The sequence below is a fragment of the Halichondria panicea genome, chromosome 17 (genome assembly GCF_963675165.1).
Source record: "Halichondria panicea chromosome 17, odHalPani1.1, whole genome shotgun sequence".
Taxonomy (NCBI): Eukaryota; Metazoa; Porifera; class Demospongiae; order Suberitida; family Halichondriidae; genus Halichondria; species Halichondria panicea.
In genome coordinates this window covers 577,731-589,295 of record NC_087393.1, presented here as the reverse complement: position 1 = coordinate 589,295, position 11,565 = coordinate 577,731, and the positions used below count along the sequence as shown (strand labels likewise).

The following is an 11,565-nucleotide window of genomic DNA, read 5'->3' as shown; positions in this document are numbered from 1 at the left end:
TTGACGACCTTTCCCCTAAACAAGGCTAATAAGTACATTTCTCTAGGACGCTCTCTACCATATTGACTGAAGATGGCATCTTTCAATGAGCAGCTTTTGGAGAGCGTGCGGCCCAACTTCTTCGAGCTGGTGGCCAATGAAGCAATGCAAGAAGCTCTCAGACCTGCATTCCAGTACATAAGCAAGGTAAAGCATGCACACGCGCTGTATCCAGCTAAAGCCAGCTAGCTAATGCACCCCTCATGTGCAACACATGTGCATGCATGCAGGTACTGGTCCAAAGCAGGCCTGACCTGTTTAACTGGTTGTGGCGATTCTCAGATGAGCTCTACACTATGCTCGAGTCAACGTTGCAACTGTACTTCCTCACCCATTATGGTGAGAACAAAACGTACCCTACACCACATACCCGTGAACTCACTCTCCAGGTGGGTCATTCTCTGAGCAGTTCTACAGTTTGAGACGCTCTCCTGCTAATCTCCATGGCAATGAGACACTAGGGAGAAGGAAGATTGTGCTGTCTCTGTTATGTTTGGTGAGATCTCATCGTTGTTTCTCTAAACTAAGATTGCTCTTCTGTGTTACGTACATTTGCCTAGTGTGCACAATCTCCTATTTTAAGACCATAACTGCATATACTAGCCGCATGCTATGTCATTCTCTGCTACCACTGCATTGTCAACTAACTGTAGAGGTACTACAAAGCCATACAATGTACAACAATAGAACAAGCAAGTTACACATCGTGCATGCATGCATAGCACATGCAGTGGCATGTTTGCTGCATGCTACATGTATGTCATGCTCTGCTACCCCCTGCAGTGGTATGTTTGCTGCATGCTACACGTATGTCATGCGCTGCTACCCCCTGCAGTGTGCAGTGCCATATCTCAAAGTGAAACTGGACAGATTATTCTCAGTGCTGCAGGAGGAGGACGACCAGTTGTCCATTGGCTGGTGGAGTGGCTCTCTCAAGTACTCCTACTTCTCTCTCTACCCTTACCTCTCTGCACTCTGGCAGGTACTCAGTCCTTAAAATAATTATTATTGAAGTCACTATTAATTCAGTATTAGGCCATAATAAATATAGCTGAAAAAATGGATATATGTCCCTAGGGCCAGGGTAGTATGTATGTCTCCCCTGCTATCTTTCTTGCCCTACTTTTTCTCAGAGTGTACAGTTGTTGTTTCGACTGCGGTACCTCTTTGCTCAGACCAGCTACTATTCCCCGCTGCTCTGGTTGGCTGGTAAGTGCTCCTCATAATATCAGTATATTCAAGATGAAGTGTTGATTTTGATAATAATACACTAGTATTAAGAAACACTAAGCACAAAGCTCATTCCTTTCTCTCTGATAGGTGTGACGCTAAAGAGGCAGTCTGGGTTGCCTAGTGATGCCGTGTCAGGTGGATGGATGAGCAATGTGATTGGTTCACTGGCACCGTTGGGAGTGTTTTCTCTAAAATTTCTTGAGTGGTGGTATTCTTCTGAGAAGAGTACGGCCGTGAGAATGATGACATCACTTCCTGTTCCACCCCCTCCCAAATCAATACAAGTTAGTTGCATACTTGGTACTCCCCATGCCTTCATCATGCCAATTCTCTTAACTAGTTAAGTATTTATTCCTCTCTTTACGAATGAGCCAATCAGCAGAAAAGTTGACCCTTTGCGACCTAACTATTGCGTTCTGGCAAGGATCGTGTGTATTTACCAGTACTAATTTAAGTTTTGCCCTCGCAAAGTTCACATATGTTTGTAGCCTCCTTCACAAGGCCTCATCTTCAGTGCGGCCTGGAATCGAGGCTAATATGTTTAATGCTCGCAAAACATTCTAGTAATACGGTATATATACTTACAATTATTCTCTATTATTAATTACTGCTCCTCTCCCGTGCAGCCTAGTAGTGGTGGTGGTGGTGTCCGTGTTCCTACTAACCCTCTCCTCTGTCCACTCTGTCTTGGGAAGAGGGCAGAGCCAACCACCATCGCCAGCTCAGGGTAAGTGGGTGTGGCCTGAAGTGGGTGTGGTCACTATAACGTCCCTCCCCCCTTACAGGTATGTGTTCTGCTATGCCTGCATCCTCCACTACCTGAGGGAGAATCATTGTTGCCCCATCACAGCGCTGCCTACCACTGAGAAGCAAATCATTAGACTCTTCACTGACGTGTCATGAAACTTGATTCTTGTCTATGTATTTATTGATTATTTGTGGTTGAGAATTACAGTTGACGTACTGTTTTATAATCAAAAGTGTTACAAAAAGTGTCAATAGTGATTGATGAACAATAATTACAAATTGTGCATAAATAAAAGGGTACGTCACAAACAGCACACAATAATTATTAGCCCTAGAGCTAGAATGTTCCATAGCAGTTATCATTGACTGATGATGAAGAGAGTTGTCTAAGAGAGCTAGCAGTGAGTGTTCTGAGTGCTGGGTTACGGAGGAGAGTGTACGCTACCAACCACCGATTCCGGGCACGTCTGGACTTTGAGACTCTTGTGATATCTGTAATGCAGTCAGAATGTGGTGTGTGTGTGTGTGTGTGTGTGTGTGTATAGTAGCATGTAATAACGTACCTTTGAGTCTGTTTGAACTGTCAGCTTTATTCCTCAACACTCCTTCAGATAATCCTAATTACAGAATAAACTGAGTGGCTAATAGAATAACTACTCACCTCCATTAGTGTGTCTGTGATGAAGTCCGTTAGCTTCTCTACTGGGACTGGCGCTAGAAGTGAGGTCAATGGTTGCCAATGAGTTATCAGAGGGTGCTCTGAGTGACGTCCGTTGGGAGGGTGTGGTCTCCTGGAGCAGTGCTAGGAAGGTCCTCACCACTGGATGGTTGTTGGTCACCTCCATGTACATGTACCCAATGAATGTGCGATAACCTACAGAGAGAGGGGAGCAGCGTTAAATAGAGCATCTTTGAACAGCCATAACTTTAGTTCTGTTGGTCCAATACAATTTAGAGAAGATAGGTCTTTAGATGATGTGTTTAAAATCAAAAGTCTCTTTTCGGCCTGTTTTTGACAAGATCTTTTTCCAACAACAGGAAACTATGGTCCGTTCTAAATTTGAGATTTGAGCAGATTTGAGCACACCATCTGAAAGGGCTCCTTCTCTAAATTGTCATAAATCATAAAATCGTAATTTGAACTATCTCTATAGTTACAGAGCCGACTCAAAATGAAGAGGCGTGACCTAGCCAGGGTACACATTAACGAAACATACGCAGATACAGGTATGTTATTTCTACGTATGTACAGATATCCACGTACCCACGTCCCATCCCTCCAGTCCCCTCATGTACACATCCCTGTCTATTCTGAACAGCATGACAATGGTGAACATGACCATTGCAAACACTCGGAGAAAGCACATGACAATGCCGTAGATCACATTGAAGAAAAAGAAAATGAATGAGAGAATCTGATACAGTGATCTGCACGAAGATATCAGCCACATCATAACTAAAATACATACAGTGTGGTTCACTCTTACTTGAATCTAAGCGGTACAAAGCCAGTTTTTGAGACAGTCTTGTCTTTGAGGAAGACAACGTGACAGAGGAACCCCTGAACCAGGTGCATCACTGCCCCCCACATCAGGGGGACCCTGGAGAAGGGAGAGAAGGTGGGTATAAGAAATGGGCCGTTATGTCAAGTACAGTAGCCTGGTAAATTATATACAGACAAACCAACACACAGCTTCAGGGGATACTGCACTCACATAAACCAGGCCCAGACGTGGACTCCAAAGTTTTGGCCATTCTTAAAAAGTATGTAGAAGATGAGACCAAAGCACATGAGGGAAGCCATCATGAAAAAGTACACCATCCAGGCTGTAGAGAAGGGAGGGGGGGAGAGTGAATCAAGTGTGGGAAATCACAAATCTATACGACTTACTGAACACAATATAAGAGAACTGGAAAGCCGAGTACCTCATGGTGGCAGCCTGGGAGGGAGAGGGAGAGCAGCTCAGTCCACACTATACTAAGCAATGCACTCACCAGTCTGTATGATAGTGATGGCAGTGGCTCTGAGGACACTAGGAAGGAGAGCTCACCACGGCATGCTCCCACCATCAGCTTACTATAGGAGACAATTGCAGCTTTACATGATGGGCTAGAGATGTGTTGTTGACTCACTGATGTTGTTGTACCATGTACATGAGGAAGCCAAGACTCATAGCAAAGGAGATGAACACAGACAGGGGAATGATGACTGCAACACACACACACACCATGTTAGAGAGGACAGACACACCACAAAATAACATTAGTCTTAATTGACTCACTATTGAATGCCAGTATCAAGCTCTTAGCATCGTAGAAAATACTGTCAACTCTTGGTTTAAGTTGTGGGAAAAAGTGTTCGATTGTTTCCACGGTGATATTGAACTCCCTCACCCAGCGCATTAACTGCTCAGTGTACGAGACGGAAGCATAGCCTAGTGATAGACCAAGCTGTGGAGTGTAGTGTGTGTGTGGGGGGGGGGGTTTAACGAGGAAACAAAAATCAGAGCTCACCTGATAAGTGATGAGGACTGCCATACTGATAGCACTGACGAATGGTAGAGGATACCTGTACCCACCGTGGTAAGGCAGGACATACTTAAGGCCTCTCTTCAGATAGTTACAGAGAGTGTGCATGTTGACCACCATCCTACCAGCAGGTCTCCATCTCCTGTGAGGGTAGTTAGAGGCATTCAGTGCTTGCAATCAAACTTTGGATATTAAACATAGATTTGGACTACCCACAGAACTTGTATAGATCTAAACACACCATTAGAACGGTCAGTATAATTATGGAAGTTACTAAATGCATCCATTAGGTTTGAAACAGGACAATCTGTACAGAAATTACAGACCCTCAACGATAGCTGAGGCATTAGGTATAGGAAGGTCTGTTGCATATATAACACAACTTACTTTTTAAGTAGCCCCTGCACGTAGTCATAGGACTGTTGGTTGCCATGGTCGTGATGAGACTGTGGAAAATGACACACTATTAAACTAGCCTGAGGGTAATATAATTAATTATAGGCTCACACTCTGATAAGCCTTGTGTCTGGTGCAGAGGACGAGGGGTAGCTCTAGGAGAGCCTGGAAGAGAAACCACACCCCCACTATCAGGTAGATCACGTACACAGGGGCAGAGATGAGACCTGAGAATACCATCTGGGGAGAGATAAATATTTCTTAGTATTTCGTATTTCATTATCTCACATCTCTGGTAGTCATGACTCCTTTAGGTGAGCAGCCTCTCAGCTGGAGGCTCTCAGAGTAGACACTATGGCTGCCCCTGTGAGAGATACTCATGGTCAATGGCAGATACTACGAAAACGTCAAAATAGTCTGCCATACGATACATGGAGACAGGCAGGGAGCTTACAGTAGTAGAGTGTGGAGGCATCCCAGTGTGTGTGAGAGGAGGGGGAGTGGTCCATCCACACAGGCCAACACTGGGAAGTAGGCCAGCGTCTGCTTCAGAATAATCACAGTCGGGGACAATACTGGAATGGGGGGAGGGGCATTGCATCAATAGTACAATACAATCCAGCACACACACTGCACATGTAAACGTGCCCTGCATAACTTTTAGGCATTAATCTTATTTGGCCATCTGTTTGTTTATCGTGGTTGCTTAGCTACTCCTCATAAATTTGCGTTAAGTAACTCTATAAATCTGCAAATTTAGGGGACATTTTTTTCTGAGGTAGTTACTGTAGCTACTCAATCATCAGTTAGCTTGTATCTAGCAGAGTCCAACCACAGTACTCACTGAAGAAGTAGAAGGCGTCCAGTAGTGCATTGTCCTTGTGCCGTATGAACTGGGTGGAGTCAGAGACACTCTTGAGGACGTCCCCCGCCCACGCACTCAGAGCCATACAGTAGATCACTCGATATCGTGTAGAGTCCAGGAACTTGACAGGCCTGTATACACGATGAGGAGATAATCAACTTGATTGTATTCAACTGATAAGTCATGGTTCTCAGACTTTCAGTTACATAACAAATACTACACAATGAAAACTTTATGCAATGCAGTGTAATAGTCACGAGGCAAAGACTTAGGGAGACCACAAATATATGTTACACACGCACAATCAACTAATTCATGCTAGTGTATATAAGCAAAGGAAGGACATGTTTTTATACTCACACCACTAGTTGTGTCCATCCCTGTAGTGTCCTCTCCCTCCATCTGGGCAGGATCAGGTTGAGCACCACAATGATCAGTGCCTGTATGCGAGGGGGGTATGTATAGGGGGGATATGGGGGGTATGTACAAGGGGGTATGTATGAGGGGGGTATGAGGGAGGGGGGCAGTACTAGTATTCTATCACTAAAGCCGACTAAGTTAGTTTCTAACACACTGTGTGGAGGCACAGTGATGAGAGCACTTACTGCTGAGCAGAGCACACTGATCTCCAGGTAGCCACCCAACGACCTCTCTTCTATACACCTGCATGCACACAGATAATGAAAGATAACCCATTATTTAAAGCACATTATTTTTAACGGCTATCATAACCTATTAAATACGCATAACTCAATAAATAGCTAGGTACGAATCACTCTGTGGTTTCTACTGTGGTACAGTCTATATACAACCGGCTAGGCATTACTATGTACGTGTGTGTGGGATATATAAAATGCAGAGACCAATACAGCTAGCTAGCTAGCTAGTATCATGACTAGAGCATGAGACTATACTCACACTGATGCTGACGAGTTGCTCAGATTGACTATCTCGGTGGTGTAGACAGGCCACGGCCACTGGAGACCATAGCCAGCTGTGGAGGCTGTAGAGAGCTCCTCTTCCATCCTAACAGTCAATAGCTCTACTCAGAGAAGTGGGTATTATCCTAGCCTTGATCCCAGGCCGAGGCTAGTATTACACTTGCATGCTGTGTATGGCTTCACTTTGACACATGACTGCGTTATTACACCCTTAATTAATTAAAAATGCGCTTAACGCGTCAACACTCAACAAGCAAACAAAAATAAATGTGAGCCAGCTCACACACACACACACAGCACACACACATACAATAACGGTTAAAATGTTCTATACTGAATGTCAGAGAGTTGTCTAAGAGAGCTAGCAGTGAGTGTTCTGAGTGCTGGGTTACGCAGGAGAGTGTACGCTACCAACCACCGATTCCGGGCACATCTGGACTTTGACCTCCCTGTTCTCATTCCAACAAGACCTGAGATGGGACGACACTGTCAACAACTTGCATTACACAAAGCAACACCATCTCCACCTTTATCACTTGTCCTCTTTGCCACCGGCAGCGCCATTTCTGAAATGAAAAGCAATGAAAAGTGAACAACTTGACTGCATAATTATAATGAATTCATGTACTAAACTACATTACCACAACCAGTTCAAACCAGATACTTCACTGACCTCCTTTAGCAGTGTGTCTGTGATGAAGTCCGTTAGCTTCTCTACTGGGACTGCCGCTAGAAGTGAGGTCAATGGTTGCCAATGAGTTATCAGAGGGTGTTCTGAGTGACGTCCGTTGGGAGGGTGTGGTCTCCTGGAGCAGTGCTAGGAAGGCCCTCACCACTGGATGGTTGTTGGTCACTTCCATGTACATGTACCCAATGAATGTGCGATAACCTACAGAGACAAGTGGGGGGGGGGGGGGAAGCGTTAATTAAATAGAGCATTTTGAACAGCCATATAACTTTAGTTCAATTTTCTAGAGAGACCTCAGATGATGACTTGTGTTAAAATCAAAAGTCTATTTTTGGCCTGTTTTTTTGACAAAATATCGAAATTATGGCCGGTTCCAAATTTGAGATTTGAGCATACCATCTGAATGGGCTCCTTCTAAGCAATCATAAAATCGTTGAATTTGAACTAATAGAACTCTATAGTTACAGAGCCAACTACAGGTATTAGTATGTCATAATATTTAAAGTCTAACAGATGTCCACGTACCCACATCCCATCCCTCCAGTCCCCTCATGTACACATCCCTGTCTATTCTGAACAGCATGATGATAGTGAATACAAGCATCCCCAACACTCGAAGAAAGCACATGACAATGCCGTAGATCACATTGAAGAAAAAGAACACAAAGGAGAGAATCTGATACAGTGATCTGCACAGGGATTAAATGTACCAATCATTAACATAACCAGCACACACACACTGTGCATGCTTACTTGAATCTGAGCGGTACAAAACCAGTTTTTGAGACAGTCTTGTCTTTGAGGAAGACAACATGACAGAGAAACCCCTGAACCAGGTGCATCACTGCCCCCCACATCAGGGGGACCCTGGAGGGGGAGAGAGAATGTATAGCTACAATTCGTGGACATTTTCCAGTAGGAACAAAATTATTGATCAATCCCACCGAAAATTGTAAAATGTCTATGTGCAGTGACGTACATGAACCACGCCCATATGTGAGTGCCCATGTCTGGAGTTACTCTGAATAAGAAGTAGGTGAGCAGGCCGAGGGTCATGATGACAGTGAGGGCAATGAAGTAGATAAACCAGGCTGAGGGAGATGATACAGTATAGCAGCATGTACTTCTCAGTAAGTATTGTATGTAACAGAGGAGAAGAATTATGGCACTACACATAATTATAGATATAATATCTAGATATAATATTGTGCAGGACAACTCACAGAAGATGATATGGGAGAACTGGAAAGCCGAGTACCTCATGGTGGCAGCCTGGGAGGGAGAGGGAGAGCAGCTGCTCAGTCCACACTAGACTATGCAATGCACTCACCAGTCTGTATGATAGTGATGGCAGTGGCTCTGAGGACACTAGGAAGGAGAGCTCACCACGGCATGCTCCCACCATCAGCTTACTGCAGGGGACAAGTACAGCATATTAAAGAACAGAATGCACAAATGCACAGCTTCTCACTGGTGTTGTTGAACCATATAGAACAAGAAGAAGACACTCAGTGCAGACGCCACATACACGGCCATGGGAAGCAAAACTGAACAAAAATAGAACATTAAAAGAAAGTTATTTAGACAAAAAATTGACTCACTATTGAATGCCAGTATCAAGCTTTTGGCGTTGTAGAAAATATCGTCAACTTTTGGCTTGAGTTGTGGGAATAAGTGCTCGATTGTTTCCACGGTGATATTAAACTCCCTCACCCAGCGCATCAACTGCTCAGTGTACGAGACAGTGGCATAGCCTAGTGATAGGGCAAGCTGTGGAGTGTGGTGTGTGTGTGGAGTGTGGTGTGTAGTGTGTGTAGTGTGTGGTGTGTGTGGTGTGTGAAGTGTGGTGTGTGGTGTGTGTGGAGTGTGGAGTGTGGGAATCATACCAGTGTCAATAGGCTAATACATTCAAAGCACATACACACACGTTCAAGCACCTGATAGACAACGAGGACTGCCATACTGATAGCACTGACGAATGGTAGAGGGTATCTATACCCACCGTGGTAAGGCGTGATATAGCCGAGGCCTCTCTTCAGATAGTTACGGAGAGTGTGCATGTTGACCACCATCCTACCAGTAGGTCTCCATCTCCTGTGAGGGTAGTTAGAGGCAGTGATTGAGTGTCACTTCCACTCCACAGAGACCATAATATACACTGACCTTTTAAGAAGTCCTCTAACATGAGTGTAATACGGGTTGTTGTCATAATAACTTGAGATCTGTAGAGTATTGAGACAGTAACACACACGTATGCACGTACAGTTGAAGTTGAAGTGAGGCTCAGCAAATTGGCAATTCAGTGCATATGGGAGGAAGCGTTAACCTCACAATCTAAACGTTGCAATAGCACCCCCTTCCCTATACCCTCTATATATAGGCTCACACTCTGATAGGCCTTGTGTCTGGTGCAGAGGACGAGGGGTAGCTCTAGGAGAGCCTGGAAGAGAAACCACACCCCCACTATCAGGTAGATCACGTACACAGGGGCAGAGATGAAACCTGATAATACCATCTAGGAAAGAGAATAATATATAACAATCCTTAGTATTTCATTATCTCACATCTCTGGTAGTCATGACTCCTTTAGGTGAGCAGCCTCTCAGCTGGAGGCTCTCAGAGTAGACACTATGGCTGCCCCTGTGAGAGATACTCATGGTCAATGGCAGATACTACGAAAACGTCAAAATAGTCTGCCATACGATACATGGAGACAGGCAGGGAGCTTACAGTAGTAGAGTGTGGAGGCATCCCAGTGTGTGTGAGAGGAGGGGGAGTGGTCCATCCACACAGGCCAACACTGGGAAGTAGGCCAGCGTCTGCTTCAGAATAATCACAGTCGGGGACAATACTGGAATGGGGGGAGGGGGGATTCATGTCAAACCAGCCCCACCCCTCAAGATACAGTACAGCAGACTAAAAATGTGAGTATATAATTGCAAAGTTCAACACAGTACTCACTGAAGAAGTAGAAGGCGTCCAGTAGTGCCTTGTCCTTGTGCCGTATGAACTGGGTGGAGTCAGAGACACTCTTGAGGACGTCCCCCGCCCACGCACTCAGAGCCATACAGTAGATCACTCGGTATCGTGTAGAGTCCAGGAACTTGACAGGCCTAGTGGGGGGTGAGGTATTAGCAGGTTAGGAAACCACAAATAAAAATGCAGTGAGCTAGCCAACTTAACGAGACTAGATTACATTCTAACACACATCAAAACCACTTATTAAATCATAATTATTTAGACGCCTCTCTTAACAGCTAGCAAGGGGCCAGGTGGTTTGAAAGTTCATACTACTGTACACTCCTCACTGTATTATACGAAACACAATGACTATAAACAATGGCGGCATACATACACATATAAACTCACACCACTAGTTGTGTCCATCCCTGTAGTGTCCTCTCCCTCCATCTGGGCAGGACCAGGTTGAGTACAACGATAATCAGTGCCTGTACGAGAGGGGGTATGTACGAGGGAGAGGTATGAGGGAGGGGTACGTATGACCCAGGCATGGGCAGGGAATCAATACTAATAGGGCAAGATACAACTGCAATATCATGTACAACTGGGGGAATTTTGGGAATAGAAAGGCCGTACATAATTCTTAACACTTACTGCTGAGCAGAGCACACTGATCTCCAGGTAGCCAGCCAACGATCTCTCTTCTATACACCTACATACACACAGATAGTGAAAGACAAACCAATCACCATTAAAATTAAAAGTGTACAGCCTAGCAAGGCAAATGATGATGGATATGTGTTAGGGGAGCTAGATTATACTTATTCTATTGCCAACAATACAGGTACTAGATATGATACAGGAACATGAGACTCACACTGATGCTGATGAGTTGCTCAGATTGACTATCTCAGTGGTGTAGATAGGCCACGGCCACTGGAGACCATAGCCAGCTGTGGAGGCCGTAGAGAGCTCCTCTTGTCTAGCCATTGTATAGGACACAACAACCCAATGTTAGTCAGGTGCCTAGCGCCTAGGGCTATAATTGATGGCTATAATCACCACAGTTAGGAAGTGTGAACCACCATATACACGTATACTTGTAAGGGTGCAACCACAAATGGGGGTGGGGCTGGCTGCTTATTGCCAATATTGGTCGCGGCGTT

General features: G+C 44.8%; 3 protein-coding genes across 3 annotated transcripts; 1 reads left to right on the top strand and 2 right to left on the bottom strand.

Annotated features, from left to right (window-relative positions):
- Nucleotides 1–31: 31 nt before the first annotated feature.
- LOC135351022 (putative peroxisome assembly protein 12) lies at nt 32–2,273 on the top strand. Its single transcript, XM_064549917.1, has 8 exons — nt 32–186; nt 270–378; nt 429–535; nt 875–1,021; nt 1,173–1,248; nt 1,360–1,556; nt 1,899–1,999; nt 2,058–2,273. Exons 1-8 carry the CDS (start codon nt 73–75, stop codon nt 2,173–2,175), a joined length of 969 nt encoding a protein of 322 aa, XP_064405987.1. The 5' UTR covers nt 32–72; the 3' UTR covers nt 2,176–2,273.
- On the bottom strand, nt 2,222–6,941 carry LOC135351018 (receptor for retinol uptake stra6-like). The gene is made up of 19 exons (XM_064549912.1): nt 6,728–6,941; nt 6,415–6,472; nt 6,170–6,249; nt 5,789–5,940; nt 5,399–5,519; nt 5,233–5,308; nt 5,056–5,184; nt 4,936–4,994; nt 4,534–4,690; nt 4,302–4,470; nt 4,153–4,228; nt 4,015–4,096; nt 3,911–3,959; nt 3,735–3,846; nt 3,507–3,620; nt 3,284–3,447; nt 2,681–2,893; nt 2,583–2,636; nt 2,222–2,511 (listed from the first exon to the last, which is right to left on the bottom strand). Exons 1-19 carry the CDS (start codon nt 6,832–6,834, stop codon nt 2,357–2,359), a joined length of 2,127 nt encoding a protein of 708 aa, XP_064405982.1. The 5' UTR covers nt 6,835–6,941; the 3' UTR covers nt 2,222–2,356.
- Nucleotides 6,942–6,995: 54 nt separating this feature from the next.
- Nucleotides 6,996–11,504, bottom strand: LOC135351019 (receptor for retinol uptake stra6-like). The gene is made up of 19 exons (XM_064549913.1): nt 11,277–11,504; nt 11,054–11,111; nt 10,808–10,887; nt 10,400–10,551; nt 10,169–10,289; nt 10,003–10,078; nt 9,825–9,953; nt 9,602–9,660; nt 9,376–9,532; nt 9,040–9,208; nt 8,910–8,985; nt 8,769–8,850; nt 8,662–8,710; nt 8,418–8,529; nt 8,192–8,305; nt 7,964–8,127; nt 7,424–7,639; nt 7,278–7,316; nt 6,996–7,220 (listed from the first exon to the last, which is right to left on the bottom strand). Exons 1-19 carry the CDS (start codon nt 11,387–11,389, stop codon nt 7,069–7,071), a joined length of 2,118 nt encoding a protein of 705 aa, XP_064405983.1. The 5' UTR covers nt 11,390–11,504; the 3' UTR covers nt 6,996–7,068.
- Between the last annotated feature and the right edge of the window lie 61 nt (nt 11,505–11,565).

Bases quoted from the DNA above. Each gene is read 5' to 3' on its own strand.
- LOC135351022 (XM_064549917.1), top strand. From the start codon at position 73: ATGGCATCTTTCAATGAGCAGCTTTTGGAGAGCGTGCGGCCCAACTTC. The intron at 379-428 runs GTGAGAACAAAA...CTCACTCTCCAG, and splicing joins GTACTTCCTCACCCATTATG to GTGGGTCATTCTCTGAGCAG. The intron at 1,022-1,172 runs GTACTCAGTCCT...ACTTTTTCTCAG, and splicing joins ACCTCTCTGCACTCTGGCAG to AGTGTACAGTTGTTGTTTCG.
- LOC135351018 (XM_064549912.1), bottom strand. From the start codon at position 6,834: ATGGAAGAGGAGCTCTCTACAGCCTCCACAGCTGGCTATGGTCTCCAG. The intron at 5,185-5,232 runs GTGAGATAATGA...ATCTCTCCCCAG, and splicing joins GAGTCATGACTACCAGAGAT to ATGGTATTCTCAGGTCTCAT. The intron at 4,995-5,055 runs GTGAGCCTATAA...CATTTTCCACAG, and splicing joins GACACAAGGCTTATCAGAGT to TCTCATCACGACCATGGCAA.
- LOC135351019 (XM_064549913.1), bottom strand. From the start codon at position 11,389: ATGGCTAGACAAGAGGAGCTCTCTACGGCCTCCACAGCTGGCTATGGT. The intron at 9,209-9,375 runs GTGCTTGAACGT...CACACTCCACAG, and splicing joins CAGTCCTCGTTGTCTATCAG to CTTGCCCTATCACTAGGCTA. The intron at 8,851-8,909 runs GTGAGAAGCTGT...TGTCCCCTGCAG, and splicing joins TATATGGTTCAACAACACCA to TAAGCTGATGGTGGGAGCAT.